The 26,726-nt window shown below is 52.1% G+C and overlaps 12 protein-coding genes across 12 annotated transcripts; 5 read left to right on the top strand and 7 right to left on the bottom strand.

Moving 5' to 3' along the window:
• Positions 1–622: 622 nt before the first annotated feature.
• Positions 623–3,097, bottom strand: COCMIDRAFT_92890 (uncharacterized protein; the record flags this gene model as incomplete). The annotated part of the gene is made up of 1 exon (XM_007688864.1): positions 623–3,097. One exon carries the CDS (start codon positions 3,095–3,097, stop codon positions 623–625), a length of 2,475 nt encoding a protein of 824 aa, XP_007687054.1.
• Positions 3,098–3,742: 645 nt separating this feature from the next.
• On the bottom strand, positions 3,743–4,003 carry COCMIDRAFT_92773 (uncharacterized protein; the record flags this gene model as incomplete). The annotated part of the gene is made up of 1 exon (XM_007688865.1): positions 3,743–4,003. One exon carries the CDS (start codon positions 4,001–4,003, stop codon positions 3,743–3,745), a length of 261 nt encoding a protein of 86 aa, XP_007687055.1.
• Positions 4,004–8,394: 4,391 nt separating this feature from the next.
• COCMIDRAFT_92753 (uncharacterized protein) lies at positions 8,395–8,959 on the bottom strand (the record flags this gene model as incomplete). Its single annotated transcript, XM_007688866.1, has 4 exons — positions 8,395–8,549; positions 8,605–8,698; positions 8,751–8,813; positions 8,864–8,959. The coding sequence occupies 4 exons, from the start codon at positions 8,957–8,959 to the stop codon at positions 8,395–8,397; spliced, it is 408 nt and encodes a 135-aa protein (XP_007687056.1).
• Positions 8,960–9,364: 405 nt separating this feature from the next.
• COCMIDRAFT_92857 (uncharacterized protein) lies at positions 9,365–12,957 on the top strand (the record flags this gene model as incomplete). The annotated part of the gene is made up of 3 exons (XM_007688867.1): positions 9,365–11,123; positions 11,205–12,572; positions 12,641–12,957. The coding sequence occupies 3 exons, from the start codon at positions 9,365–9,367 to the stop codon at positions 12,955–12,957; spliced, it is 3,444 nt and encodes a 1,147-aa protein (XP_007687057.1).
• Positions 12,958–13,289: 332 nt separating this feature from the next.
• COCMIDRAFT_92810 (uncharacterized protein) lies at positions 13,290–13,442 on the bottom strand (the record flags this gene model as incomplete). Its single annotated transcript, XM_007688868.1, has 1 exon — positions 13,290–13,442. One exon carries the CDS (start codon positions 13,440–13,442, stop codon positions 13,290–13,292), a length of 153 nt encoding a protein of 50 aa, XP_007687058.1.
• Positions 13,443–13,905: 463 nt separating this feature from the next.
• COCMIDRAFT_35923 (uncharacterized protein) lies at positions 13,906–14,983 on the top strand (the record flags this gene model as incomplete). Its single annotated transcript, XM_007688842.1, has 2 exons — positions 13,906–14,534; positions 14,587–14,983. The coding sequence occupies 2 exons, from the start codon at positions 13,906–13,908 to the stop codon at positions 14,981–14,983; spliced, it is 1,026 nt and encodes a 341-aa protein (XP_007687032.1).
• Positions 14,984–16,614: 1,631 nt separating this feature from the next.
• Positions 16,615–18,562, top strand: COCMIDRAFT_4472 (uncharacterized protein; the record flags this gene model as incomplete). The annotated part of the gene is made up of 2 exons (XM_007688817.1): positions 16,615–17,250; positions 17,309–18,562. 2 exons carry the CDS (start codon positions 16,615–16,617, stop codon positions 18,560–18,562), a joined length of 1,890 nt encoding a protein of 629 aa, XP_007687007.1.
• A 479-nt stretch (positions 18,563–19,041) lies between these two features.
• Positions 19,042–19,707, bottom strand: COCMIDRAFT_4473 (uncharacterized protein; the record flags this gene model as incomplete). The annotated part of the gene is made up of 1 exon (XM_007688818.1): positions 19,042–19,707. The coding sequence occupies one exon, from the start codon at positions 19,705–19,707 to the stop codon at positions 19,042–19,044; it is 666 nt and encodes a 221-aa protein (XP_007687008.1).
• A 1,142-nt stretch (positions 19,708–20,849) lies between these two features.
• Positions 20,850–22,558, bottom strand: COCMIDRAFT_35926 (uncharacterized protein; the record flags this gene model as incomplete). The annotated part of the gene is made up of 2 exons (XM_007688843.1): positions 20,850–21,525; positions 21,573–22,558. 2 exons carry the CDS (start codon positions 22,556–22,558, stop codon positions 20,850–20,852), a joined length of 1,662 nt encoding a protein of 553 aa, XP_007687033.1.
• Positions 22,559–22,801: 243 nt separating this feature from the next.
• On the top strand, positions 22,802–23,455 carry COCMIDRAFT_35927 (uncharacterized protein; the record flags this gene model as incomplete). The annotated part of the gene is made up of 1 exon (XM_007688844.1): positions 22,802–23,455. One exon carries the CDS (start codon positions 22,802–22,804, stop codon positions 23,453–23,455), a length of 654 nt encoding a protein of 217 aa, XP_007687034.1.
• A 166-nt stretch (positions 23,456–23,621) lies between these two features.
• COCMIDRAFT_35928 (uncharacterized protein) lies at positions 23,622–24,482 on the bottom strand (the record flags this gene model as incomplete). Its single annotated transcript, XM_007688845.1, has 2 exons — positions 23,622–24,095; positions 24,144–24,482. The coding sequence occupies 2 exons, from the start codon at positions 24,480–24,482 to the stop codon at positions 23,622–23,624; spliced, it is 813 nt and encodes a 270-aa protein (XP_007687035.1).
• Positions 24,483–25,166: 684 nt separating this feature from the next.
• Positions 25,167–26,647, top strand: COCMIDRAFT_4477 (uncharacterized protein; the record flags this gene model as incomplete). The annotated part of the gene is made up of 4 exons (XM_007688819.1): positions 25,167–25,241; positions 25,303–25,374; positions 25,423–25,908; positions 26,099–26,647. The coding sequence occupies 4 exons, from the start codon at positions 25,167–25,169 to the stop codon at positions 26,645–26,647; spliced, it is 1,182 nt and encodes a 393-aa protein (XP_007687009.1).
• Positions 26,648–26,726: the final 79 nt, after the last annotated feature.

The following is a 26,726-nucleotide window of genomic DNA, read 5'->3' on the forward strand; positions in this document are numbered from 1 at the left end:
CCAAATGCGGGAAAAAAGACAAGCAAAACAAACAGACAAACAAGGTATCATCGGAATCAGAAGATCAGACGATGGAGGCCAGCAACCAACCGAGTGGTGTGGGTGGGGTGAGACAGATTTGGTTGGACACAGACCAATACAAAAAAGGAGAATATTGACAAAACAATATGAAAAGAGTGTAGAGAAGGAAAAGAGGTTGGTGTTTTATATACACTTGATCCCTCGGGATCGAGAGGATACGTTGACAGGTGGATTGATGGATGATGATGGTGATGGCGAGGAAGTGGTTGACGCGCTGAGGGTGGGGAGATTTGGCGTCGGGTATCTGTAGCGACTGAATGTGGAAAGCACAAGGCCTCCTTTGATGTAGTTGGGTTGAATAATATTTTGTGCCTCCAGAAAAAAATGAAAGAGACGCCCGGCGCTGAGAATGCTATGATGCTCAAGAAAAGAAAATCTGACTGCTGTATACAGAGATGAGGACGAGGTTTGGTTGGCTAAAGACGCTGATTGCCAAGACGCAAGGTAACGAATCATGTCTGCAGAGACGAGGGGTGGATGGCATGGAGGATGGACTCATTATCGACGTGAGGGTGCACAGACCAAACGGACATTGAGATGTTTATCGACTCTGGCCGAGATTCAGCCAAGACATGTCAGACTGCTCCTTTTTCGCTTCGCCCACAGTGTGTGCAGGACCGGGAAACATGGTGACTGTGCTCTCATGCCCAGCTCGCGGTGTCGCAAAGAATGAGGTGAACTTGGGACTCGGTAGTGCTGTGTCTTGATGTGCTGCAGCACCACCTGGGCCACCTGGGAAGAGCGTGGCGACGCTTTCGCGCTCATGAGGAAGACCAAGTTGCGGGTTTGGGGGGTACATGGAACCGAACTTGCTCTGGGGCATTTGCTCAGTCGGCACAGGAGGGGGAGCGCCAGATGGGAAAGTCGTTGCTGTGCTGTCGCGGAAATCAGGAATCGTGGGGGTGTTTCCCTGACCAGGGTAGAAAGAACTAAAGTTGCTCTTCGGGTAGAACGAGTCAGTTCCGTCAGGATAGTATGAGCTGGTACCGTCGAATTTTCCATGGTCAATCGCCACACTGCCAGTGTAGTTGCTACTGGTTCGTCGGCCATTGTCCATGGGAGTCCAGTTGTCTACAGGCCGGTGAACTTCATGATGGCTGAAAGCGGATATTGAGCTAGCATTAGAGTTGGCACGGGCAAGTTCCGCTTGCATAGGCTGCATCTGATGAGGCAGGACGGATGTGGGTGTACCAAGTGTTGGGCTTCCACTAGCTACACTGCTCAGACGTTGTCCATCACTGAACTTGGGAATCTCCAGCGGTGCAATGTGTTGGGATGGACGCAAGCTGTGCATGTTGGAGCTTGTGTACTGTGACTGGCTGGCCGTACTTGTCCTGTCTGACGCGAATGTGGACCTATCAGCAGGAGGAGCACTGGCAAGATTCGTGGCCTCATTGTTCGCAAAGTAACGACTCCAACCTGAGCTGCGAGCTCTTGGTGCAGGCTGGGCTGTTCGGCTCGAGTTTTGGCGAACCATGGGCTCGACAGGCTCTGGCTTCAGGTCAAACTTGGCAAGCTCGTAAGGCTCAGAGTATTGCTCAGAGTAACCAAGAGGGCTGGTCTTCTTGACAAGACCGGCTGTGCTAGCATCGCTTGCCATGTTCTTCTTGTGACCACCACCTCGACCTTGAATGATGGCGAGTGATGTGGTAGACTCGTTGTTCCTTGGATAACTTGCTACCGATCCACCGGCTTCCTTCATGAAAGCAGCTCCTCGATCAGCAAAGCTCATGCGGTCGTTCTTCTCGACATAAGCATTCTTCTTGCTCTTGTTCTTCCTGTACTTGAGACAGAACAGAATCAAGATGAGGATCAACGCAATGCCGAAAATGGTTCCGAGTGTGGCACCGAGCACGGTCAGCATACGTCCTTTGTTGTCAGGAGGTCCTGGAGGTCCTGGAGGTGACGCGGCAGCTTCTGTGCTGGTGGGGCTGGCAGATACAGATGCGGATGCAGATGCCGTTGCAGTCGCCGTTGTTGACACGCTTGAAGAAGAAACGGAGTTTGCGAGCACCTGTTGACCCTCAAATACCGCTGACGCGTTCATCCAAGAGTTTTGCTGGGCATTGAACAGAGCGATTGGTTCCTGATCATTACCCCCGCTTGCAACAACAGTACCATCATTGCCTTGCGCCAATGAGTAACTTGATCGTGTCGTCGTAGGCGCGAGTGTTTCATTGTACGGCGACCAGTTGTTCAAGGTCACACGTTTCGTCTTGCCTCCCGTCTTGCCTCCAACTCGAGTTCCGGGGGCTGCAGGCGATCCGTCCTTGTTCAATAGCAGTATTCGTTCCACAGTGTTTGGGGAAACGCTCATGTCGAACTTTTGTAGAGCGACTCCTCCTTCTTTGTTGGAGATTATGGAGCATTTAACAGCGTCTTCGTTGGTGATGGGCTGTTGCAAAGTGACACCAAGATCCTGCCATCCAGTTGCTTCTGTAAACTTCCAGACGGCTGTGTTTGATGCACCTCCACCCACCAGCAAAGCGGTGTTCGCATTCGACTCCATCAACATAGGATTCACAGTGAGTGGCGCACCAGCCGATGGCAGACCCACGACAGAGTAGGGAGCGACGGTGGAAATCAGAAAGGTTTCGGCTGACGGGCCACCGCCGTCGGCCTGCGATCCAGAGTAGACGAGAATCTTTTGCGAGTCCTGGAGGTATGCGGCGCCATGGTTGATTCGTTCCTGCGTGTTCCAGCTCTCTGAGCGTTGCCAGTCCCACTTCTTGGTAGAAAATGTGTAGTGCATCAAGCCAGGGTAGTTCCAATCAGAGGCTGTCGCATTGACCCTTCCTCCAACAATGAACAGCTTGGCGTCTCGAGTGTTACCATTGGGTACTGCCTTGACACATCGTCCTCCTGTAAGCGATACATCCATCGGTAGGGCCTGCCATTTAGCGCCTTCTTCAAGTTTTAACGATTGAAATCCAGCTGGCGAGTATACGTAAAGCGTCTCTTCGTAGATGATTGAACAGTGCTCCTTGAGCGGGTAGATTGGTTTTGGTGTGCCCATGATGGTGTAGATCACGGGGGGTCGGGGATGAAAGCGAACGGAACGAGCGTTTAGTGTCGACTCGGGACGGAAAAAGCAATGAATGAACCAATTATGTCTCCACCCGACTTCTCATAGCGATGTGTGCGAGTCACGGTCGATTAGGTGTCCAGAAATGGCCAGGAGTTTTCGTTCGATTGAGCGACACGACGTGTACTTGACGGCAGAGGGAGTGATGCGATGTTAGTCTGCGTCGGGAATCGCGAGGGCAATCGACTGCAAGAAATACAACATCAGTATGACTGAGTATAGAGCGCGACCAATGGGAACGTACTCGAATCTGCGACAAAAAAAGCCGTGAGCAAGTCCGAGGGCGAGGTGGAAGGGATGGTGGGAGAGCAACGGTTTGCCTGGACGAATACGCGGAGAGCGACGGGGTAGCGCTCTCTCAAAGAGGCGTCGACGTATGCGAAGGGTAGAGCGAAAGGAGAGGCAGCACAGCTCAGCGGTGTGCAGGTGTTGAAGGAGGGGATGGGGGGAAGCCGTGCAGGTGAGGCTGTTCAGGCACGCAGCAGCTGAAGCTGGAGAGAGAGACAGGTGAGCCCGAGCCTGAGCTGAGCGAGGGGGAGAAGACCAACCGGCCGCTGCGAAGGGTCCGTCCACCCTTCACGGTTGTGCAAGGGCATGATTCGGAGTGGGCCTAGGCATGATGCCAAAGGGCCTGAGCGGCGACGGCACGAGTGAGGACACACCATGCACACCGGGCCTGTCAGGGGCACTTGGTGAGATAGGCCAATCATGCCGGGTACCTGTCGCTGATGTTCGCCAACGCCCCTGGCCTTGACCAAGTATATTTAGCGTTCTTTTTAGCCAAGAGACATGCCTGCAGCGAAGAAACAGCCCAGTGTCGGAACCTTTCCAGGGCATCTGCTGGACCTGCAGCGCGCAGACTCTGCTCTGGGTAGGTGAGAGGCGAGAGGCGAAGACCGTTGCGGGGTTGCCGGCAAGCAGGCCCTTTTTGGCCTACATATCTAGACGGCATGCTTCTACATAAGCTCGTAACTCTCTGTGACAACATGCCTCGACTGTCAGCAGCGGGCGAGAGGGCAAACGGCGAGCTTCACATGATGGCGGTCGTTTGTGGTGCGCACTCAACCCTCCGCGCGTTCCCCCCCTCTCCGCCGTAGCACAACGGGACGATGAATAAGGGCTCTCTGATCATTTCCGCTCCTTTGAGCATGCCACGAATCAAGCCAGGCCGCTTCCGTGCTTTGCTTCTTCCTTCCGTGGATAAGAAGGGACGGGCACCGTATCTAACGGTCTGTGTCTGGTGGCAGGCAGGTGGGTGGCAAAGCTCGTATGTATGCCTAAAGATACATACACACGGTACTGCGGTCGTATATGCATATGCATGGTAGCCCCTATCGATAGTTCGTGTCCAGATGAGGGGTGTTAGCATGGCGAATACCTCGCGGACGGCTGGTCATATCTTTGTGCTGCTTCTCCCGTGTGGCTGTGGGGGTGTTTGCGCACGGCGAGATGTGGTCCTTGGGCAGCCAAGGCTTCCCATCACACTCCCCGATCACACCCTGGGAGGCACGGGCGCGAAGGTCGGTGGTCATTGTCAGGCGTACGTAAGTAGGCAGGCAATAGCGCGAGGGCGATGGAGAAGCCCAAGAGGCGCGCGCGTTGCAGTGGGCGGTTTGGTGTTTCCGCAATTTGGTGACGGGTGGAGCAGCAGCAGCAGCAGCACGAAGGGCTTGGGGCTCCCACGCATGCGCACACTGACGTCTGAAACGGAACCCTCGGTCCCCAAGCTGATTGGCGTGCCTGATCCGGCCACCTGACTCAGCCGCTAGCCACGCGCTGTTCCACGCCCGAATGCACTAACTAGCCGTTCCTCTTTTCCACAAACAACACCATCGTCTCCCATTCACGATGAGATCATGACAGCACTGGGCTACCGCAGAAGCGCCCTTGCCGTACCACACTTCACGCCCCTGCCGATGATGACACTGGCAGCACACAACCCTTTCACCCTCACCGACTAGTCGGTACTCTACCCCGCAAGCAGTGTCCTAGCTCCGACTGCGACCATGGGAGCCGTGTCCCGGGCAGCGCTCCCAATGCTTGCGGTTGGTCCGTCATCAATCTCCTACGCCTTGGAGACGGTATTCCTCTGCACTCCTGCACCGTCGGCTAAACACGTCCCGGGCGACTAGCGACGATGCACCACCCAAGCTCTCGTCTGAATGGTGGCAGGAGCTGAGTCAGATTTATTGCTTCTCTTCCCACGACAGTCCATACAGTGCAGCAAACACAGCCCTCGACGAGCTTTGGACACGATGGTCGGGTACAATAGTTCGTGTTCTGCTCTCCATGCGCCCAGTCACCCTCATTCGAGTAACCGGCTTGTCCCGACCCACGCTTTGTTTTGCATAAACTCACATCCCGCCTTCCTACTTGGCATGGCAATCCCGCTGCCGTTGCCCACAAAACTCGGGTCTTTTTACTCCACTCCGCCTCATGTGGTTTGTCGTGCCATTCTGTATACTCTGAGGGGCAAACAAGTGGGACCAAATATGTCTTTATTGACCAACAGTGAGGTGCTCGGCTGAGATATTCGAGACACTGCCATCTCCTCAGCACTTTGCATTGATCGGACCCGCATTATCGGGCCTCGCGGAAAACAACTCTTTAGAACATTGACCCCCGTTTGGGAACAAGCAACCTCGGAGCGTTAGTAAAGGTGGTGTCAACGGTCAACTCGCGTTTGTTTTATCCCGATAACGTTGGTGTTACATATAACAAAAGCAAGAACCGATCGTCTCAACAACCCCCTTCAGATCTCCTTGACCGTTGCACCGGTCTGTCGGAACTCTCCATGCAGTTCATGCGCATCGTTCAAATCACGATTTCACGTCTTCGTTAGTTCAGAAGCAAACATTCTTGTCCTAGATCCGGCACAGATTCACTTTACACCATGCACTGTTGATTGCACTTTCTGGAACTTCTTCCACGTTTAATATCCAGAGTTGGTGATATGAAATCGCTTCACTACTTCCGTCCCCTATAACTTTAGGGAGTACGTATAGGGCAATCTTTCTTGAACCAATAACATCAACAGTGCAGGCTCTCAAAGCTGAAACGGCGCAAGACAGTGCACACACATGATTGCGTCAGCCGCTGATGCATCAAACCAACATACTAAACACGAGAATTGCGTCTGTCAATCTCCTGAAACTTTGACGTCGGGCTTTTGGGGCCTATTCCCTCCAGTCATGATGCTCGCTATGGTGATAGACGGAAGATCACCATACATCTCTACTTGTGTCATGACTCCAGTGACGCGTCACGAAGATCAGCCAATCGCGATGGCATATCAAACCTTACAGTACGAACACACATGCTATTGAACCCAACGCTTTGGTACAGTTAGAAAGCATACTGAATGAATACCGAAGTACAGTGAAGTGTCGCATATGTGAGATACGCGAGCTGTCACCGGTATCATGTCAATCGGGCACTGAGCACATTACAACTAAAATCCGACAACCAGTACGATCGTGATCACGCAAGTCCCCAATTTCTGTTTCCTGAAAACCAACAACGATGATGAGAAAGCTATTCCAATGCTTTGTGAACATATTGAAGCCAAGCATGTCACTTATGAATCACCACACCAAGACGCTGAACCCTCTCCACCCCCATCACTCTACACCACCATCTCCACTAAACCACTCTTTTCGCCCACCACATCTACAATCCTCCGCCTGATTAGATTCCCTGGAAAAACACTTCTCATATTACATCCCACATCCTCCATTCTACCTGAATCACCGCCAACCCCCCGCACTGACCGCACATAAATATCCCTACTACCCAATCTAACTATCCTCTCATCACCCATTTTCCCTCTGTTTTTCCTTAATCTCTACCCGCTTCGTATTCGTCATTACCCTTCCATGCATACACACACGAGCCCTTTTTTTCCCCAAAAAACAAGGTGCACATGTTCGGGTCGTCCCTTTTCTTTTTGTTGTTGCTCCCCGGTAGTTACGACTGAATTGCTTGTATCTATCTAACACATATTTTTATCGAAAATATCTTTTCCCAGAAAATGGATGACAGGTCACATACCAACTTGTCGGTATCAACCCAACCCAGCACAACCCAACCTCCCAAATAGTTATAATTAGTGCCTGTTTTTTTTTGGACTGGGTTGTGGTTTGTTGTCATATAAGCTTCGAAATACGAATACGAGACAAGACAACAGACCATGGGTAAAGTAACGAGGCGGAATCAGCCTTATCTTTTTGACGTGTTTCTTGCGACTAGGTTTGCGCACGGTTGGAGATGGTGTCGCATGGACGCATTTGAAACGCTGATGCTCTCTTTTGCTTTCATGGGTTGCCGGTTTGATGTTGGTGAGGATCAAAAGTGGGTGAACTCTTGGGTGTGAACTTGGAGGATCGGGTTGATTTACCCGACACGGGTGGAGTGCAAGTGTCTGACCGAGGACGCTTTGGCGGACATAAGGGATATATATATATATATATATATATATGGAAAAGATATAATGTCATTGACTATAAAAGGCTGTGATAAAACTATCCATCGTTGTCAAGAGGCGCTTGGACTGGAAACCCAAGCAACATACTATCTGCTTCTTCTAGCAGACTGTTCTGAGCATTACCAAATAGCATGTTCAGACAACGAGTCACCCTGACAATCATGAGTCAAAGGATACCAACTATGCAGTCGACAAGACTCACTCTTCATTCATGGGAATGCGACATACATCAATGTCATCTCAATGCTCTTCACAAAAAAAATAGCATTTCACGAAAATATGTGTCTCACCATCAAACCATCTTCTTCATCGTAAAACTCAAAGACGGTCTGCAGGCGAGCAGTGACTATTGTCACCTGGCATTATTCTCCGCTAGTCGTATAGCTCACGGCAACCATTAGGTAAGGTCGATGAGTAGATATTCTAGCGTGGATGGGAATTTTTTTCTTCACATGCCTTTGGTCTCACGGTGATGGCTGGAGTAACAAATGTCATTCGTTGCCAAACTCCAAATCCATCGTGGTATCATTTCGAACAGAAAATCTTCGACGGGGCCGCATGGCGGCAAGTCCATTGTTGGAGCTAGTAGCCGGTAAAACGCCCTGCTTTTCCATGCGCACATCGCATGCCCAGACCGTGAACCCATGATATGCATTTCATCCACTCGGAGGCGGTGGGACAGCCCATGCCCATGTGCCTCGAAGCCGTGGTGTGTCGTCAAACAAAGAAACAAAAAGCGAGACGTTTAAGCCTCCCTCTGCTTCTTCTTCTCCTCGCGGCCGGCGCTCTTGCGCTCCAGGATAGACTCGCGGTCCTTGTCGAGCTTGAGCTTGGTGATGACGACCTTGGAGGCAGCGATGGGGATGGGAACCGACTGGCCGTTGCTCTTCTCGCGGACGACTGTGTGGAAGCTTAGTAAGAATATGCCAGCTTGAGGGAATCAAGGACTACGCACTGCCGTTGACGTGAATGCAGTACTTGAGGCGGTAGACGGAGGAGACCTTGCCCTCACGGCCCTTGTTGGAACCGCGGACAACGGTGATCTCATCCTTGGAAAAGTCAGCACACTACCAAAGTCGATGAAAATCGAGGTATACTCACATCCTTGCGAATGGGAATGCTGCGCACTCCGTGCTTCTCGCGGAGCTCCTTACTCAAAGGCGCCTGAAGGTTGTTAGAACATGTCCACTGCAATGTTCCAAGTCTCTTCATACGCTCATGATGACCCGACGCACACTACTCGGCGCACTGAAGTGCGCCTTTCGCGATTTGCGGCGAGAGCTCGCGACCAGTGACTGGACCTTGGTCATTTTTGCTGTGGGATGGGCGGGTTGTCGGGTTAGTAGACAAAGTTCGTGTCGCACCTCGAAAATTAGGGTGGTGAGAATGTGCAGAAGCCAGACCAGCTTCGCTTCGCTAGCGTCGGCAAAGCTATTTTTCCGTTATACCATAGCCACCCCGGTTCGCGCAAGTCGGCAACGCGTGAGCCGCAGGCCGACCGTCATGGGCACGGCGTCACTTTGCTACGCGTCGCAGTCTATCTGCCCCTCGATCCGGCGCATTTATCGCGCGTCAAGACCAGTGTACAGTGTGAAGCACTTGTTCATCCGCTGCCTTTACTCAAGTGACGCCTGCGATATCTGTCGCGACAAAGCCTCCCCGGAATCCGTAAAGTGGCAAAATATTAATCCGAAACTTCTCAGCCGAGAATCGCAATGTCGACGAATGGCTATAACACATACAATCCCTCCTACCAACACTCTTCCGCCCAGCAATACGCGTCGTATCAGACTGCACCCGCTTCGAATAATATCGCCCAATCCGCCCGCCAGTACCAGCAACCACCACCGACGACGACGCAAGCCCAGCAGTACATTGCCTACCCAGCACAGTCATATACAACCCAGAACAGTGGATATGGAACTGGATCCATATGGAACAACAGCACATATGGTGCAAATAGCGAGACAACAAATCGAGCTGCCGAGGTTCTGCGCAATATGAGTAACCCCTCGTATGCATCTAGCACCACACCTGCGACCACCCAACCCGCCTTCACCACCAACACTACTACGTCGTCGCATCCTGGTCACTACGCCAGCTCGAATGCCCCGCAAGCCCCAGCGAAGCAGAGCCATTCTATTTATGGACAATCGCAAGCGCGCCCACAGAGCGTCATCAATAATCGTGCTCTACCGTCTCCGGTCACAGCATCAAAGAGCCATCTGCACACAACGCAGCCAATGCGTAACCAGCAACAGCAGCAGCGCTCCGCCAGCCCGGCTCAGCCTCAATACACTACCGCGCAAGCGAACAATGCGTGGACCACAACCATCATGACTACAGAAAACCAGCAGTATGGCGGTTACGGCAGCCAGCAGATTGCTAGTGTCGAGTCCTCGCGCAGCTCACAAAATCGCACACCGTCAAACGTCAATAATTACGACACTGCGCCAATTCCCCCAGCTGCGCCTTCTGTACCCACTGTCAGCATGGCAGATACATACCATACACAGGGCACTACTACCGTAGATCCACTGGCAGTTTACGACCCATGGCCGGAATATCAGCGAAAACAAGCAGCAAGGAAGGCGATTGAGGACGTGGCACGTGCTGAAGTGGAAAGAGTTGCAGGGGAGGCGCGCCAAATAGAAGAGGAGCGTAGACGACAAGAAGAAAGAGAAAGTTTGCGACAACCACATCCAAAGCCCAATGCGAACCAGAGTCAAAAGGAGCAGCAACCAAACACAGCCGAGGTGGCTGCTGCACCTCCGGCTGGCGAAGATGCCCCCAGTGGCGAATTGGAAGCCGAGATTCGTGCAATGATGGCGAAAATGCGCGAACTCAACAGTAAAGACCCGAGTCTCCTCGCGCGCATCTGGGAAGAGGAACGTAGAGCAAAACCAAAATCACAGATGACACAAAGTAAGCCTACGCCTCCAGCTACCGAAGCCCAATCTTCACAACCTGCTCATGCTAGCACTCCGCAGCTTGCAAACTTGGAGGAGAGCATCTCACATAGGGAAGCAGCCAACACAAATGTATCTAAGCCGAGGACTCCCGTGGTCGCTCAGGCTGAACCGGTCAGGCGAACTCAGACACCGGCCAACCGACCCGCCGGCAACACTGTCTGGCCAACAGAGAAGAAGGCACATCTAGCAAAAGCAGCCGCAGCGTATCTAAATGACCACAACACTTTCCGCAAAATCCAAGCTTCTCGCATAATAACTTTACTCAATGGCAACCCTTCTTATATCCAGCTATGTGAGCAGCTTGAGCAGATGGGGTTTAAACTAGATCGCGCAGCTTTTGCTAAATGCTTGCTCACAGCCGTGCCAGACGTCAATTCAAAACCGCGTCAATCTTTACCTCAAGCACCAGCTCCTGTTCAGACACCGCCTGTCCCACCTGCCGTAATGAAGAAGGACATTTCAGCTCCCGTCGCACCTAGCCCACAAGACACGCCAGCTTCAGGTCCATCAGCTTCAGGTCCGCCAGCAAGTGCGGAACAGTACACGCCGTTTCCAAATGACGACTCACCGGCAGGACCTCCAGCACAGACACCTGCACCTGCACCTGCACCCGCATCTGCACCCGCATCTGCACCCGCACCTGCACCCGCACCAGTTGCCGAGATGATGCCCATCAAGCCTGAGCTGAGGAAGCCTGCTAATAAAGAAGAGGCTGCCCGAAAGCGCAACCTGAGCGAGCTTGTTGATCTAACGCAACTTTCAGAAGACGAGGATATGGGCCCACCACCCAAGAGGATGGATACTGGTGTCATGCATATATCTGATCCTCAGGATACAACGGATGGCGACAAGCAACCGTCGACTTCTATCCCCAATGGGCCACCGCAGTCTTTTATGCAACAATTGCCAGCGCTACCCAACAGCCTTAGATACACGACCTACGTTAAGCCACTAGATCGGAACAAAGCATTACGTCGCAATACTTACAATCCTGCAACAATTGCACGCGATGTCTTGATCGCTTGTGGAAGACACCCGTCTCAGCGTAATCTAAACCAGCATTTAGACCAGCTAAGAACAAGTTTGCCTCATGTCACGATGGAATCGGACCTCAGCACTATCAGGTGGGATCTGATCGATCCTGGCAACCCACCTCCGGACTACTTCAAGGAGAGAGTCGAAGATCTAACGCAAGATGCAGACAAGGAGGATTCGGGTGATGACGAGAGACCGCCTCCCCGCTCTCCGTCGAACGCGATTGGTGGTGGGGGTGGGGCTCAGGTAAAGGACCAAGCTTTACTCGAAGCTATCAATCCATTCATCAAGAAAAAGCGACGCGGTCGACCTCCGCGAAACTCTTTACCTGACACCACTGAGCCTGTAAAACAGCCTGCTCCCATGAGTTCAAGTGACCGCCCTGCTTCAGGTGCTAGCGGCGTGGGCTATTCGGCATTTCGATCTGCTACACAATACAACCCTGACGGTACACCGATTCCTAAGAAGAAAGGTCGCCCTGTTGGTTGGAGAAAGGCCATCCATGGATCTGCTGCCACGCAGGCTCAAACGACTTCAAAAAAAGACACTGGCCTCTTGAATAAGCATCAGCCGCCACAACCAAGCTCCTTGGGCAATGTGCGCACAGATGATGCGGCAATTCGTATCGACTCGAGGTCGCCGAGTGTCGTGGACCGTGTCTTTCAGTCGTACAAGTGTAGATGGCTAAACTGCAAAGCAGAGCTACACAACATGGATACCCTGAAGAAACATGTGTTCAAAGTGCACCGTAAAGAAACGGTCGGTAACACTTTGAACTGCCTGTGGGATGGTTGCGGCAAAGATACCCATCCACCTTCTTTTGATCTGGAGAGCAACTGGCGTAGCCATGTACAGCAGGTGCACTTTGATCCGCTGTTATGGGAGCTTGGCGATGGACCAGCCAGTGGTCTCTCTGGTAAGGAAGATGACTGAAGAAGAGCTTGGATTGACACGAGAGAAAGGATCTGACAATGTGCAATATAGACTCGCATGACTATGATGCTTATCTTAGCGACGCGCAAGGTCGACAAGTTACTCCACGCATTACAGTCGACCCTGAGCGCCTAGAGGCACTTAGTTTGTCTCCGCCAGATTTACTATCACGAGGTCGCGGTCGGCCTCCAAAACGCACCCTAGAGCAAGAAGCTCGTGACGCGCACGATAGGCTCGCGTCGCTGAAGATGCGTATAGGAGGACCGGGCATGGATCGTGGTGGTGCAACACTTGTGAACGAAAAACGGCGAAGAGGTCTCATTGATGTCGATGAGACAGAAGAGGAGATTGTTAACGTGGAGGATTGAACCAGACGACAGTGCTTTGTGTGGTTTATTTAACACTACTCTCTTGGGGATTTTTTTTCTACAGATACGCATATACCCAGCCGGAGCGCGATGCTGCATTGGATTGGCAGTGAGTGTGCATTAAAGAGATCGAGAGACACGCTGTACTTTACATAGCCCAACGAATCGAGCATTCCGGTGACCATAATCACTTGAGAAACCAAAGTTATATACGCCTGAACACCATGCCCGCGGACCAATAAGCTTCCCTTTTATGAGACGGGTATCATCTCTAACTCGCAACATGGATGCAATTGCGTGTCTCTTATCAATGGCTAGCCATGCTGTACTCTTCATGCCTTGACCTTTCCTCCCGCAGCCCTTGGCTTCTCCTCAACTTTGTGATCTTCGGAGTTGACTTCCAGGAAATGATAGACGACGATAAGCAGCATGGCAGCGCTTCCAAGGAAGATTGCGAGCGAGTAGAGTTGGGAGTCTGTAATCATCTTGGACGTAACCGCGCGTCGAATCGAGCTGGATGGCTAGTGGGAAAGCGTGGGGACGCGCTGCGGAGTTGTTAGTAACACAAACCAGCAACATAAAAAGATGTCAATATCTCACAGAAACTAAGCGCAATGCAAGGGCGTAAAAGTCGGGAATGTCGGGGCGGTATTGGTTGCGTACGTAGTGATTGACTATTGGGGCTCATGTCAAGGCCACCTTGAAGCTTCGGGAATGTCGGCGAGGGCCAGGGCTGGCTCTAGCGCAAGGTCCTCCGCCACTTGAAAATCCACCCCACACAGCGTCATTCTCACTTTGACGCCCACAAAGCCCAGGCACCATATCGCCCATCAACCATCTACCATCCAACGTCGCCTTTGGTACGAGCCCGTCCCCGAAACTGCGTGAACCTACCCATCATCCCTCCAACCCTCACCGTCTTTACAAACCAACGCAAACCAAGTAAACATGGCACCCAAGGGCAAGGGCGACCAGCCCAAGGCGAAGAAGGTCGTCGTGGACAAGACCTTTGGTATGAAGAACAAGAAGGGAGGAGCCGCCCAGAAACAGATTGCGCAGCTCAAAGCCACGCAAGCATCGGGAGGTACACCGGATGAGAAGCGCAAGGCGGCGGAGAAGGCACAGCGCGAGAAGGAAAAGGCCGCGGCCGAGGCGGCGCGCAAAGAAACCGCTGAGCTCTTCAAGCCAGTGCAAGTTCAGAAGGTCCCATTCGGAACCGATCCCAAGACAGTGCTGTGCCAGTTCTTCAAGAAGGGCAACTGCGAAAAGGGCAAGAAGTGCAAGTTTAGTCACGACCTGGCTGTTGAACGCAAGACCGAGAAGAAGAGTTTGTATACCGACAGCAGAGACCAAGAGAAGACAGAAGACGAGGAGCGCAAGAAGAAGGACAACATGGATGATTGGGACGAGACCAAGCTACGAGAAGTCGTCCTGAGCAAGCATGGAAATCCCAAAACCACAACAGACAAGGTGTGCAAGTACTTCATCCAGGCCATCGAAGACCAGAAGTACGGTTGGTTCTGGACATGTCCAAATGGCGGAGACAAGTGCTTCTATAAACACTCTCTCCCACCCGGGTAAGTTTAAACTGTTGCTGTGGATACCAGGATGTAAACTAATATGCTGCAGCTTCGTCATCAAGACCAAAGAGCAGCGCGCAGCTGAGAAGGCCCTTATGGCCAACTCCCCTCTCAACACTCTCACGCTTGAAGACTTCCTCGAATCGGAACGTCACAAGCTTACCGGAAAACTTACGCCCGTCACACCAGAAACGTTTGCCAAATGGAAGAAGGAGCGTATCGACAAGAAACAGGCCGAAGAAGAGGCTAAGAGGCTCAAGGAGGCTACTGGTAGGGCTATGTTTGAAAAGGGTGACTGGGCCCAAGACAGCGACGAGGATAGCAGCGATGGTGAAGCCGACGACGAATGGAATCTGGAATCCATGAGGAGAGAGACGGAAGCCGCACGACAGAGGAAGGAAGAAGAGCGCATTGCTGCCTCCATGGAGAACATGACCGTTTCTTGAATGCCGTCAACCTATTCCGAGTCAGAGACTCGTCGAGGCTGAGAGAGGAAGAGGCGACGAGAGCTTGCCGGCTGCCACACAATGCTGAAAAAGCTTGCAGGGCAGGACGAGTATTGCTATGGCAACAAACCGATTGGTCGTCCTTGTACACCTCTCGCCGTAGCTTCGGGATGATCCTAAGCTTTGTCACTCCATGTGCAATACTGCCTAGAATGGCAGATCATGAGGCTCAACTAGCTTTTGTGTCATCTGGCGCTGGCATCTCAGTTTGTTGGGGGATCAGGTATCATTATACGGGGTTACGAAATATAACTACGCTTGCATGAGCACTATGCCATGTTGATCTGCAAGATGCATTATTACGAGGGGAGTTTGTGGTAATGTTTTTGTAAAGGGAGTTTGGAATATCTCACTAGCAGTCTCATATACATCCGAGTATCTATAGTATGATATTGATCCCGCACATATCAAGCTAACGGCATGACTTTCTGAGGGCGGTGGGCCTCTGTTCAATGATGCTTCTACTTATGCTTATATCTTAGACAAGTGCTCAGAGGAAGCATGTGAATACCTACTCCATACCATAATGTCATCTCTACTAAGATGAAATTATTATATTACGCGTGCGTCCTGTGAAGACCACTCATCGGGGTCTTCAAGCATGTATCTTTCTATCCAATAGCGGTGAGGGTGATGCTAGCCTACAGGGAATCACATGCTATTCTCGGGCCGAAATGCATATCAACACATTGTACATACGAACTCTACCAAGAAAAAAAGTATACCACGGATAGTAGAAACGGTAACTGAGATAGTGAGATCGGAAAGTGGAGGGCGTTTCATTGTACCTGGGGTAATGTGGGATCTCCAGTTAGTCATAGGTCGGGCTTTTGGACAAGCAATGAAGACCGATCATCCTACAGAGCCAGAACAGACAACTGACACATACGACAAGCCTAGGGTACTTCAAGGGAAGTAGATACGGTAAGTAGAGGCACCGAATGTGGAGTCTGTACTATGCGACTTGTCATCAAAGGATCACTTGCAGGTTAGCCAAGTCCGAGGTTTGCGCGAGCAGCCCAAACCGCATGCAGCTACACTAGACACAAAAGAGGAAAGGCCAGCCGCATCCCTGGGACTCAATTGCCGCGCTTCTGTTCCGCCTACGCTTCTGTTCCGCCTACGCTTCTAGTCGTCCCCGCAGCATGACGGCACGCGTGCTCGGCCATGCTGCCGTGGAGTACCAAGTCCCAGATACTGGGGCTCTCTAGCATCCGATTTTATTGCCGGTCACCTTGCAATCCCGATATGCGTTGTCTTGAATGCCGTTGTGCACTAGCCCGGCTTGGAAATGGATGGCGTCGGTGTGAGAACAGAGCGAGATTTCTTTAAAGAGCGCTGGGCCGGCTACACTGGATGCTAACCATTTAGCCAATATCCTCGCTATTCTCCCCATTTCCTCTTTCTTGCACTCTTGCATCCAGCTGTACTAGCAGTTTGTATCTCGGTATAGTCCAAGTGCAAGGGGCTTTCTTCTGCTTCTTATCTTACATCGCGGCGGCATTCCGTATTCCCTTGTATATACCGCCACGCTTTTTAACTTTCAAAGTCACCGAAGGGGAAAAGAAGCCATGGTGGAAAACTACGACGTTGTTATTGTTGGCGCGGGGCCCGTTGGCCTTTGTCTCGGAACCTGCCTGGCAAGATGGGGTTACAAAGTCAAGCACATCGACAACAGACCAGAACCTACAGCTACCGGTCGAGCAGACGGTATCCAGCCGCGCTCACTGGATCTTCTGAGGAACATGGGCCTCAAGCGCAAGATTATGGAGTATGAGCCAGCAAAAGTTTACGAAGTCGCTTTCTGGGATCCAGCACAAAAGGGTATCCACAGGACAGGCACATGGGCTAGTTGCCCCAAGTTCATCGACGCACGATACCCTTTCACCACCTTGCTACACCAAGGTATGATTGAGCGGACTTTTATCGGAGATATTGAGAAGAACGGTGGCAAGATCCAAAGACCGTGGACGATTACCGGGTTCAAGAATGATGGCAAGGACAAGATATATCCCGTCGAAGTCCAACTCGCGCATATGGATGGCACAGCCAGGGAGACCGTTCGAGCAAAGTACCTCTTCAGCGGAGAGGGCGCAAGGAGTTTTGTCAGGGAGCAACTGGGCATCAACATGATCTACAAGGACCCCATTGCTCACGTCTGGGGAGTCATGGACGGCGTTGTCAGGACAAACTTCCCTGATATCAAGGTATGTACTCTCAAGTTTTTGCTGATATCATTTCATTCATATACTAACGGAATTCTAGATGAAATGCACAATCCACTCTGACGCTGGATCTATTATGATTATTCCCCGCGAGGACAACATGGTACGCCTATACATCCAAGTAGCATCATCAACCGACAAGGACTGGAATCCCCGCAAGTCTGCTACAGCGGAAGAGGTCCAAGCCCGCGCCATTGAGATTTTCAAGCCATACACCATCTCTTGGGATCGTGTGGAATGGTACTCTGTCTACCCCATTGGCCAAGGTATCGCAGAGCGTTACACTCTCGACGAGCGTGTATTCATGGGTGGAGACGCATGCCATACTCACAGCCCCAAGGCCGGTCAGGGCATGAACACCGCATTCCTCGACGCCGTCAACTTTGCCTGGAAGATCCACCACGTAGAGAGCGGCTGGGCACCACGATCCCTCCTCTCCACCTACGAATCCGAACGCAAGCTCATCGCCGAAACCCTGCTGGACTTCGACGCCCGCTACGCCAAACTTTTCTCCACCCGCATCCCCTCCGCAGGCGAAGTCGCCGGCGCCTCTGCCAAAGAAGCCCCTGAAGACAACGAATTCATCAAGACCTTCAAGGCAAGCTGCGAATTCACCAGCGGCTACGGCGTAGCCTACAACCCCAACCTCGTCAACTGGGGTCCCCAACACCCGGCACAACACCCCCTCATCCTCTCCTACCCCCAAGGCACCACCCAGCGAACCGGCCGCATCCTCACCCCTGCAACCGTAACCCGCGTCGTCGACGCCAACGTTGTACATCTCGAACAAGAAATCCCCTTCAACGGCTCCTACCGCATCTTCATCTTCGGCGGCACCCTCGCCAAATCCAGCACCGCCCTCAAAGACCTCGCCACAAACATGTCGTCCCCCTCTTCCTTCTTCAACGCCTTCCTCCACCCAGACATCAAAGACAAAGACCGCTACCACGAGAAACACAACCCGCACTCTGACTTCTTCACCCTCGCCCTCGTCTTCGCGGAGCAGCGCTCAAAGATCGAAATCGATGAGCAGTTGCCCCAGCCGTTTGCTAGATATGCCGATCATGTCTATGCGGATGATGTGTGGGATCAGCGTGTTCCTGACGCAAAGGCCGCGGCGCACGCCAAGATGGGCCTCGATCAGGAGACTGGTGGCGTGGTTGTCGTGCGGCCGGATGGGTATGTCGGTGTTGTGGTGAAGCTGCAAGAGGGCAAGGGTACGTGTGAGGCGCTGGATGCGTGGTTTGGAGTTGTTACTGGGAAGAAGTTGGGGGGTGAGAGGGCGAGTTTGTAAAAGGAGGATGTGTTAGGGGTTAATGATGGGATGGATTTGGGAAAAAATGAGCGGTTGCATAGCGTATGGTTTTGTTTTCTTTTTGTATATTTTTCAATAATGATGGTGGAATGATTACATGTCTGGATTTTAGACTACCCTTTTGTAGCGAGTGTGTTGATAGGTTGCAAATGACAAATGGTCAACTGTCCAAAATTAAACCAGCACCCCCTGCTTTACTTCGAACAAAATGCTACCATATGTCGCCATATGCACTATACATCCCGTCAACGTCCAAAAAGCCCGCAAATACAGATTAGTTGCTTGGGCGATATTTGCATGTCCCCATGTCAACCCTATCCCAACAGGAAAAAAAAGATTGATATCAAACTTCCAAAGTCTATGATTCAAAAAAAAACTGTCTATGCACACATGTCTTTAACCATATGGCTTCTACTCCTCAAACGCCCCCATTCATCCCATCTCCGCACCCCATCTTTCTAATTCACCACCCTCTTCAACTGCGCTGCCTGTCTCGGCTCAATAAATAGCGCCTCAGCCTCCGTAAGTACAACCCCCTCTTTCTTCCCATGACCCCACTCCTCCGCCTTGGGCAGCGTCTCGAGCCGACCCTTAACCCACGCCTTCCTTCCCTCAACCTTCGTCGTTTCGGCATGTAGAACCACAATCTGGCCCGCCATGCAGGGCGCCTTGTAGTTTATCGTCAGACTAGCCGTGACACCGACTTTGTTGGGGAGCGCAGGGAAACAGCAGCGTGCGAGACCTTCGTCGAGAAGTGTGGCTAGGAGACCGCCGTGTACGATGCCTGGGTGACCGCATAGCGCGCTGCCGAGGTACTGTATCGCGACGAACTGAGAGCCATCTGCTGTGGAGAATTGTAAGGGAGGAGAGGCAATCTTGTCGGGACCGAGGAGAGTTCCTCCGGTGAGATTCTGGGCCCGAAGTTGCTCGGGGATCTTGAGGTGGGGGCGCGCGGCGATGAATTTGGGGTCGGCGAGAAGGCTCTTGGTGAGCGGGTGCTCGAATATCGTCTTTTCGATGTCTGCGACTTCTTCGGTGGAGGGGTTGAAAAGTTCGAGCGTCTCGGCGTCTGTCGGGGGGTTGGCGAGCTCCTGGAGGGACTGGACGGCGGGGGCGCCAGCCATGATGAAGCCGGTGGTGAAGGTGAGGAGTGTAAGCGCGAGGGCAATGGGTAAGCGTATGTAGACAGGGCGTCTGGTTACAGGGCTCGGGTTAGGAGAAGGTGGTGGGGTCGATTGAGCAGTGTGCGATTGCTGGGGCAGCGATGCTACAAGAGTTCTTTAGTTAAGGGTCTATAGACGGCATGTTGATTGTCGCAAAAGATAGAGCGATTAGACTTACCAATATCACTCTGTTGCCTTATCTGTCTTGAGACGTATGCCCACTTTGCCTGCGAGACAATTCCATCTTTTATACCAGGCTGGCCGACTTCGCGCCGCGCCAATGGCGGCCTATTACAGGTACCCCGACAACGACCCACATGTCTAAATATGGCCGATTTTGCGGATAACATGGCTCTTTTGTGCCCAGAATCAGAGAATTTCCGGCCTAGTCGTTCGTTGCGATCCGAGTCGGTGAGCGTATGGCGATAGAAGGTTCCGTTCTCAGCTCGGACCTTCGGAATGATGTGCCTCGGCTCAGGGAAAGTCCGCCGTTCCATGCATCCTTTGCAAGGCAATTTCTTCTGTGGCTGGCCAAGACAAAGGACAGAGCACTAACAGCCGTGTTTCTTCAAGGCTCGGCCGATGCCATGGAGAACAACCTGCTTTTGCCTTCGCTGGGAACCCCCTATCTTTTTGCGGGATGTCGTCGATGCCCATTTACACACATATCTTTGGAACTGATGGGAAAACTCCAGACTTCAGACATCACCTACATCCATAGAAGCAATGCCCAGCGCGAATTCATCTCATGCGTATCGATTTTGGGATATTACCCCACGGCCTTTGCTTTTGCATGCTTCAGGCTGACCATTTCCCCTTTACATCGATCCATTCAATCGTCATACTATACATACAGAGTTGAGAAGTGTGTCATGTCGAACGCCGTGCCCATCTGTAGCGCTCGTCTATCCACTTCCATGACCCAGAGAACAAATCAAACTACCCAGTGTACAGACTGGGTTCATAATAAAACAAGATAGCAGAATCTTTTGGACGCCAAAGATGCCGGGAGAATAGAAGCGTAAATGTTAAGATGTGAACGGGGACGTAGTCGTACAGCAGCGAATGCAAATGCAAGGAAAGGAATCGACGTAGCGAGTAGCTCAGTAGTAATCTCTGGCACTCTTTTGCAGCTCGATCAGTCGCCATCCTCTTGTCTCAGGATTGTTGACATCTTCTGGTATCCTGGTAACACCAATGGCGTATGTCACTTGTTGGACTTTGTCGTCCATTCCAGAAGCCAACTCTCCGCTCTTTGCATTGCGGTAGACGTGCACCTCTTGGGTTCTGCACGTGAGAATGAAGACAGGAATCTCTCCAGGCTCCAAAAGTTTTGCGTTGAGAACATCGACACCGCGGATATCCACAATCTTTCCGTCAGACTTGAGACCGGCGGCTTGGTATTGCTGCATCAGTGCAGCATAGACGGAGTACTGGGCTGCCGACAGCCACTCCTTCAGAACAGCGACGTCACCCTTGACATAGGCATCCAAAACCTCAGGCAGGATGTATTCGCGCATCTCAGTCAGGAAAGACTCCATCTGGAAGTTCGGGTCCATTTCTCGGAATTTCTTGATGACCATTGCTGTTTCGTTTTCGGCGAAGAAACCAGTGATGCGGTCCGAGATGCTGCGAGCCGTCTCAATGAGGGGGTTGTCAGACTCCCTGTAGACAGCCTTCATGTTGAAGAAGCCCTGGGCGAGCTTAGAGTTGTCCTTCCATTCCCTCCAGACCTCTTTATACTTCGCATCCTTGTGTAATGTTACATTGGTGCCGGCACTGTATAATGTTAGACCAGAAGTATCAAATTATCAAGACAATCTCACTTTGGGTCTTCTTCCATTGGCCCAAGAGCCTTGCCGCCAGTGCGCTTGAGCTCGTTGAGCTCACGCAACTCTCGCCTCTTCCTGCGCTCTTCCTTTTCGACCCAGCCACCATATCTTGATGAACTGCCATCATCAATGGTCTCCTTTACAGCCTGGAAAGCCTTTGTTTGTCGCACTGGCCTGGTTGCGTATTCAATACCACTTCCAGTAACCCTAGCAGCAGCACGAACACCCTTCACAGGCATGGTATCCCATGTCCAAGCCGCACCCTGACCCACAGCTGATGCAGTTGCTTTCAGTGCCTCCGCTGTCTTTGTCTTTGCAGCCTCAGAAATTTGGCCAGCTTTTTGGACATTTGGGTTCTGTTGGAAATCGTGCAGCGCGCCGCCCAATTGCTTTGTGCCCTCGTTCCAGTCTTTTGAAGCCTGAAACTCCTGCTTCAGTGTCTCAGTGAAGACTTGCCAAGGAGTCTTGTCACCGTGGGGTGGAGGTGGAGGTGCATCCTGCTTCTCTTTCTTCTGACCCTCCTCGCCTTCCTTTTGCTCGCCCGACTCCTCTTCGCCCTCCTTCTTTTCCTTTGCTTCCTCGCCCTCTTTCTTTGTGGCTTCCTCTGTAGTGCTGCCCTCGGAGGTTGTAGACTTCTTAGCCTCCGACTGTGGCGCTGACTCTTCGTCTTTTACAACCTTTTGCTTTTGTGCTTGCTCGTACAGGGCGGGCCGAGAAGAAAAGTGGCGGGCATATGTGGAGGATGTCCGGAAGAGAACATCGTGGGGCAGGAAATTACTGCGAAGAAATGGTTGTGATGAAGCCAAGGACGCCAATGGCACGGAGGTGCTCGAGACAGAGCCCTGCGGCGTCCGAGGCAATGTCGATATCCGTCTATAGGATGTAGCCCTTGCGCAGGCGGTTGCTGGTGTTGCAGCGGCGGCAGGTTGTATGCTCCATCGCGCACTGGCGGCGAATGTGCTTGCAGTCGGCGGTCTCATGCTCTGGAAGGGATTTATGCAGAATCTCGAGTCTCAAGTTTCAGCGTGTGAATGACCCAGAAGTGGTGCGATCAAAACGAGGCCGCGGCAAATGTTGAGTGAAAACGTCAGGCGGCATTGCCATCTTTTTCCGCATCGGCCATTCGGCAATGCCAAGCATCGTAACTTCGCAACTTTCTTTGACCTTCTAGCCCACCAATGTTCCTGCAGTCTTGATTGGGGCGTCTGTCATTACCACCAAACATGGCTCACAACACCGCGTTACGGACGTTCCGATCCCTCACAAATACAATTGCTACATCATGCCGGCATGCGCAATCGCTGCGACCCTTCACACACAGCACACGAGCCCTCAATGCAGCGCCGACCGACCGCAATAAACCAGACCAGTCAATGGACTCATTGCTCTCAAATGTATCCCAAAATTTTTACCAGGCGGGGCAAGACCAATTCTCGACCCTTATCCCGAACGCAGACGGCTTTCCCAGAGTTGGTAACCTAGTCCAGCGCGAATGGGAAGAAGACGACAAGCACAAACTACACGTCTACGCAACCAAACACAACACACATCTATGTCTTACTAGACCCAATCGTGATCCATTGATCTCGATATCATGTGGCAACATTGGTTTCAGGAAAGCGGGGAGAGGCACGTATGACGCTGCCTATCAGTTGGCAGCATTCTTGATGAACAGAATCCAGGACAAGGGCTTGTTGCCACAGATTAAGAGATTAGAGTTGGTGTACAGAGGATTCGGCCCGGGAAGGGAGGCTGTTACAAAGGCGATATTGGGCGCCGAGGGAAAGAAGATACGGCCATTGATTGTCAAACTGGCAGACTCAACGAGGTTGAAGTTTGGCGGCGTGAGAAGCAAGAAGCCAAGGAGACTGGGTTAGAGACTCTGGCTAGTATGGTCAGGCAACATAACAAGAAAGGCGGAAACCGTACGATGGGATGTTGGACCTGGAAATCGTCCATGAATAGAGGCCTTCAGCGCTAAAGTGCAAGCATCACGAAAGAGCAGTGCATGTGCAAGGACGACGAATTAGACCAGCTTGAAAGTCATGTTAAATTCCTCGGGAGTGGCGCCCTTTCAGCGGGCGGTATAGCCCTTCCACTAGAATCTGTTTCCGCGATGCTGACAAGCCTGGGCGCAAGATTTCTGGTCTCATTCCTAATATGCCCTCTTGCGCCTCCCTGACTACTCCGATTACTTCCAGCAGAATTGCTCGTGTTCTCCCAGCCCCTTGTCTCCTGAGCTGTCCGAGCGCGTTCTCGTTCTCGATCATGTCGCAGCATCGACGACCCTTCGTCTTCGAACTCTTCGTCAAGTAACTCTCCATCCGCAGTATCATAATCCGGTGGCGCTATCCATTCCCGTGGTACAACGCATGGAAGAGCGACGCCGATGCTAGCCGCACGATTCAAGTAGCCCGGGGCTGGGCGACCGGTAAGTTTTTCGCAGAGATATGATGTGAAGTGATTGCAGTTCTTTGTGAGGAGGTTGTACGATGTCCCTTGGAATTCATGTGAGGCCTACAGTAGGTTAGTCCAGACCCTTTTGACTTGTCCAGCATTTCGAACCTCTTGTATGATAACATCCAGTTCTTCGGCAGGGCGAAATGAGAAGCCGTGTAGAATCGCTTGCTTGAAAGTGCCACCCGGAGGCTCCAGTCCGGGCTTAGTCCAATAGACTCCAGTGAGGTCTCTCCGGTCGTGTCCCCCGTATGCGTATTCCCTGTCGCCGATAACCACACCAGAGTGTAAAAGAGAGCTTCCGATTGCCCAGAGGATACTCGAGATCTTACCGGGAGGCAGCAAATCGTAAACGTTGATTGTGATTTCGGTTCTCTGCATGGATAGCGTATTCCTGTGGTGGTTGGAACTTGTGCGCGCAGGCTTGGGACGAGTAGTAGACGCCATTTTGTGCGCCCGTGTGCGTATTATTCGAATATAGTATTTACTGTTGCAGCTATCTCTGCGCTGGCACCAAAGACGAAGGGTGGGGTATCATAGACACGAATAAAGAAACGCTTGGTACTGAGGATGATGTGGCCCGGCGGAGGGCGTAGGGTGGCAGGGTGAGATAGATGAGGACTGCAGATCGGGGCCTGCCCGTGAAGATGTGCGGAGACTGAGGTGTGGGGTTCGGAGATGGAGGATGGGGATGTACGTAGGGTTCATGGCAGTAGACATGCAACACCGCTGTTTGGCGATCCGAGGTGCAGCGGCGCGGCTAGCATGCACTCAGGCTGGGGAGGCCATTGCCTCTTTCATCCTAGCTGCATATCCGCGCCAAGCGAGCCCCCAAGGTGGTCCTAGCGCCATAACTTAAGCTGTAAAATTCGATTGGACTCCAGTCACCCAACCAACCCAGCAAACGCAGGAGAGCGGCTGCAAGTCACTCTCTCACCCCTCTATTTCATCACGCCCCCCACCCGGCTTCTCACCTTTTCTTTCTCTTCTTTGATACCCACTTTTTACCGTCCGGCAGCAAGTACTGCCAGCCAGTTTTCCGCGCCTTTGCTCTCGTGTTCCTCCCCCGCCAAATTTTTCATCACCTTCACAACTGCCCGCACCTACGCTTCGGCGCCCAAGAAGAAAAAAATGCCTCCCAAGAAGCAAGTTGAAGAGAAGAAGATTCCGCTCGGCAGGCCAGGCAACAACTTGAAGACGGGTATCGTGAGTGAGAGCCCTATGTAGGCCTGTTTTGTCGCCTTCTCACATTAACAGCAATTGCCAGGTCGGCCTAGCAAACGTCGGCAAGTCGACTCTTTTCCAAGCTATCACCAAGTGCTCGCTTGGTAACCCCGCCGTAAGTCGCCCGCAATTCCACACCCGGAGCTTGCGCTGATATGCCCAGAACTTTCCATATGCCACCATCGACCCAGAAGAGTCTCGCGTCCTCGTTCCCGACGAGCGCTTCGACTGGTTGGTAGAGCACTACAAGCCCAAGTCGGTCGTGCCCGCCCATTTGACCATCTACGACATTGCTGGTCTGACGCGTGGTGCTTCCACTGGTGCCGGTCTCGGTAACGCTTTCTTGTCCCACATCCGTGCCGTCGATGCCATCTTCCAGGTCGTCCGATGCTTCGACGATGCTGAGATTATTCACGTCGAGGGTGACGTAGACCCAATTCGTGACTTGGAAATTATTGCCGAGGAGCTGCGATTGAAGGACATTGAGTTTGTCGAGAAGGCGCACGCCAACCTTGTCAAGGAAACTCGCAGAGGCGGTCAGAGTTTGGAGATGAAGAAGCTCAAGGAAGAGCAAGCTACAGTTGAGAAGGTCCTCGACATGCTTAAGAATGGCAAGGACGTCCGAAAGGGCAACTGGTCACCTAAGGAGGTACGTACGCCTTTTTTTCGCATCCTTTCCTATTACAAGATGACAAAGAGCGATTGCTCTATAATCCCAGCTCTCTGATGGCCCATTAACGCTGGGCCGTTCTGAAGTGACGTCCTTTTCTGATATACTGTCTTTTCTCTCGATTCGCGTTACATGAATTCTTTTGCGATTCTTGCTAACGAGTTGTTAGGTCGAGCACATCAACCCTCTCTTCCTTCTCTCTGCCAAGCCTGTTGTATATCTTGTCAACTTGAGCGAGAAGGACTACATCCGCCAGAAGAACAAGCATCTTCCCAAGATTGCTGAATGGGTCAAGACCAACGCCCCTGGTGACCCAATCATTCCCATCTCCGTACAGCTCGAAGAGCGCATTGCTGTCATGTCTGATGAGGAGGCTGCTGAGGAACTCAAGAACCTCAACACCAAGTCGGCACTTCCCAAAGCCATCCAGACGATGCGCAAGGCTCTCCAGCTTGGCAGTTTCTTCACAACTGGTACCGACGAAGTCCGACAATGGACAATAAGAACAGGTACCAAGGCACCACAAGCTGCTGGTGTCATTCACGGAGATTTCGAGAAGACATTTATCCAGGCGATTGTGTACAACTACCAGACTCTGAGGGAAGAGGGTGATGAAGCCACTGTCAAGGCAAAGGGCAAGATCATGACCAAGGGCAAGGACTATGTTGTTGAGGATGGCGATATCCTGCTGATCAAGGCGGGTGCTGCCAAGGCATAGAGTGCTTTATACTTGTATGCTTGAGAGCGGCTGTGTCGAGCCAAGAGTGGTTCCCGGCCATGTGTGTATGTGTCTATGA

This window comes from Bipolaris oryzae (genome assembly GCF_000523455.1).
Source record: "Bipolaris oryzae ATCC 44560 unplaced genomic scaffold scaffold_48, whole genome shotgun sequence".
Taxonomy (NCBI): domain Eukaryota; kingdom Fungi; phylum Ascomycota; class Dothideomycetes; order Pleosporales; family Pleosporaceae; genus Bipolaris; species Bipolaris oryzae.